General features: G+C 46.3%; 1 protein-coding gene across 1 annotated transcript; it reads right to left on the bottom strand.

Moving 5' to 3' along the window:
• LOC128126746 (uncharacterized) lies at positions 1 to 882 on the bottom strand. Its single transcript, XM_052764845.1, has one exon. The coding sequence runs from the start codon at positions 880 to 882 to the stop codon at positions 1 to 3; it is 882 nt and encodes a 293-aa protein (XP_052620805.1).
• Positions 883 to 3,094: the final 2,212 nt, after the last annotated feature.

The raw sequence follows: 3,094 nt of genomic DNA, 5'->3' as shown, positions 1-3,094 counted from the left end.
CTAGATGTCTCCAAAGAAGGGGCCTCCACATACCACCATATCCTCGATAGACCCGTGCAATCCTTTATCAAAGAACAAAGTTGCATCTTCTATATGCATCGGTTGGCATGTCCTTAAACCAAAGAAAAGTTTTGCAAAGCCCATACATGAATGAAGCAAATGGAGCTCACTCTGCAAGTCACATAGTTGTGGAAGAAGACGCATCAAGTCAACAACATTAACTGCTCTCTTCATGGCCAGCCCGCTAATAAACCTTGCGTCTCTGCTTACAGCCCCCTCCCCCCCCCCCCCCCCAAGGAGCTTCACCCCCAAAGAAGGACTCCCTATATCCGTCGAGAATAAATCGGCACGAAGCTTCCTACCATCACAGGAGGACCAAAAAATCTTCGTTTTCTTGATGTTTAACTCAAGACCCAATCCTGGACCATTCGCCTGAATAATGTTCAACACGCTAGCCACCTCCTCTGAATCCCCAATGACAGTCCCATCATCTAGATACCAAGCATGGAGAATGAGCTTACAATTGTTTCTAATCTTGTGTACAAGGGAGTGCAAAATGAGGGCAAAAAAAAGAGGGCCCAAGGGGTCACCTTGTAGCACCCCAGTGGCAAACCGTATATGTTGGTCTCCTATATAAAGTCTCAATGCTTGCCCATATAAGAAATTCACCCACAAAGAAATAAAAGGGCACATCCTCTCAACCTCGTGGACCAAGGCTGATCTATCCACCAGGTTAAAGGTATTTGAGAAATCCACTATAAGCATTGCAAGAGACCCATCAGTGTGGTGTTCACTCAACATCCTATTAGCACTGGGTAACACAGCCTCAGCACCCCCGGATACACCAACCCCAAACTGAAAATAATTAAGGTACTTGGCCATTTCTTTACCCACACCTTTCATGGCAACCTTGGAAACCAGACGCCTCCCATATAGTGCCTACTGCAATTGGACGGATCCTGTTGTCAGATTTAATCAGAGGCATGAGAGGAGCGGATACAAACTCTGCCAAAATGGATAGACATCTTCCCGCTAACCATAAATTAATTAACCACTGTAGCGATAGCACGTATGTAACGACCCGTTCCCGGTATGATGATTCCTTGGTATTTATTTTGAAGTTTTGTATAGGGACTCGGCGAGTTCATAGCCTGACTCGCCGAGTAGGGACGGGATTTCGAGCACGTGTTAGCTGGCGACTCGGCGAGTCCATATTCTGGACTCGGCGAGTCTGTCCGTCTGGGAGAAACCCTAAATCCCCGGGTTGCCCACTATTTAAGCCACCTTATAGCCCCCAATCTCGCCTCCTTCACCCTCTAAAGCTGTGAGAAAAACCCTAATTCGTTCTTGAGTGTTCTAAGTGATTTTGTGTGCTAATTGTGAAGGCTTGAAGAAGGAGAAGAAGAAAGGAGCAAGGAGAAGAATTGTAGAGCGAAGATTCAAGGGAAAGCAAGAGTTCTTTGAGGTATTCTTCAGATTTCCTTCCCTTTTATGCTCTAAAATCCCCTTTAGATCTAGTTGATGCTTTTCTCAAGCCTTATGTTGATATGGAAGCCATTTTATGTCGAGATATCCATAGACCTGTTCATTTAGGGGTTGTAGAGCCCAGATCTATTGTCTTTATGGAGCCATTGTGCATCATAACCCTAGATCTACCCGTTTGAGTGCCTTTGTAGCCTTTATTCCCTTGTTCATGTGTTTGTACACGTAAAGTTGGAAACTTTACGTGGTAAATCAGCTTATTGGACCCAGATCTATCATTTGTATGTATTGGATTCGAGCAGAATCGAGTGTAGAATAGTTGCATGGCGGTGACTCGGCGAGTCGGAAGAACGACTCGGCGAGTCGAGTCGCGAGTCCCCGATTTCTTCCTTTTGAGCGATGTCGAGTGGGCCCAGTGAGTTGTGGAGTGGACTCAGCGAGTTCGAGGGTAGACTCAGTAATGGAGGGACTCGGCGAGTTGTTCATACAACTCGGCGAGTCCAAGGCAATCTTCTTAAGCTCAAGAACAACTCGTCGAGTTGTTCATATGACTCGGCGAGTCGGATGAAGATTGTCTGAGTTCTTGGATCGAATGAGTACTCGTCGAGTCGATGCCATACTCGACGAGTAGCAGCGAGTAGGGTCGAGGGATGAAAACAGGGACTCGGCGAGTTGGCGGCCCAACTCGGCGAGTCAGGTCAACTGTGGGTTGACTTTGTCCGAGGGTTGACTTTGACCAAGGGTAAAAGAGTCATTTTACCCAGTGCAGTGTTTAGTATTTGATTGAGTGTGTTTATGGACTTGTAGCCGGGGAGATACCGGAGCAGCAGCAGTTAGCCCTCAGAGCTATTCACTCAGCAGCCAGTTCACGAGGTGAGTTTCCCTTCAGTAGGAACGGGTCTACGGCCACAATGTCGGCCCGTGCAATTATCAGTAGTTCCGGTCTTTAGTTTGATGTAGTAGCTAGCTGGCTTGACGTCTTTGTGATTCAAGCATATTTGTGTTATGTGTTCCGGACTTCGGTCCGATGCAGTATGCAGTATGTGTGAATAAAATAGTTGTTATGTGATATGTTATGTCATGATCAGTCAGTTCCGGACTTCGGCCCGATGCAGTTAGTTCCGGACTTCGGTCCGATGCAGTCAGTTCCAGACTTCGGTCCGATGCAGTTAGTTCCGGACTCTGGTCCGATGCAGGGGACAAGGTCCCAGTCAGTTCCGGACTTCGGTCCGATGCAGCTAGTTCCAGACTTCGGTCTGATGCAGTGGGCAAGGCCCAGTATGTGTTTTATATGTATTGTATGGTATGTGGTAGTTTGGGGGAGCTCACTAAGCTTCGTGCTTACAGTTTTAGTTTTGGTTTCAGGTACTTCCGCTAGCAGAGGGAAGAGCTCGGGATGATGGCATCGCACACACCACGGCTTCAGCTTTTATCCTGGGAGTTGATTTAGTTCTTGATTTTTATATGTCATGGATATGATACAGTTTTTCCGCACAGTGTTTTATAATTATGTTGAGATACATCATGTATGGTTTTATGATATGACACACAGATTACGGTTTTTGGTTATGTTGAAAAACGAAATTTTTGGGTTGTATTTTTGGGTCGTTTC

Source organism: Lactuca sativa, chromosome 6, assembly GCF_002870075.4.
Source record: "Lactuca sativa cultivar Salinas chromosome 6, Lsat_Salinas_v11, whole genome shotgun sequence".
NCBI classification, from domain to species: Eukaryota; Viridiplantae; Streptophyta; class Magnoliopsida; order Asterales; family Asteraceae; genus Lactuca; species Lactuca sativa.
The sequence above is the reverse complement of the archived record's forward strand: the minus strand, read 5'-3'. Positions and strand labels throughout refer to the sequence as shown.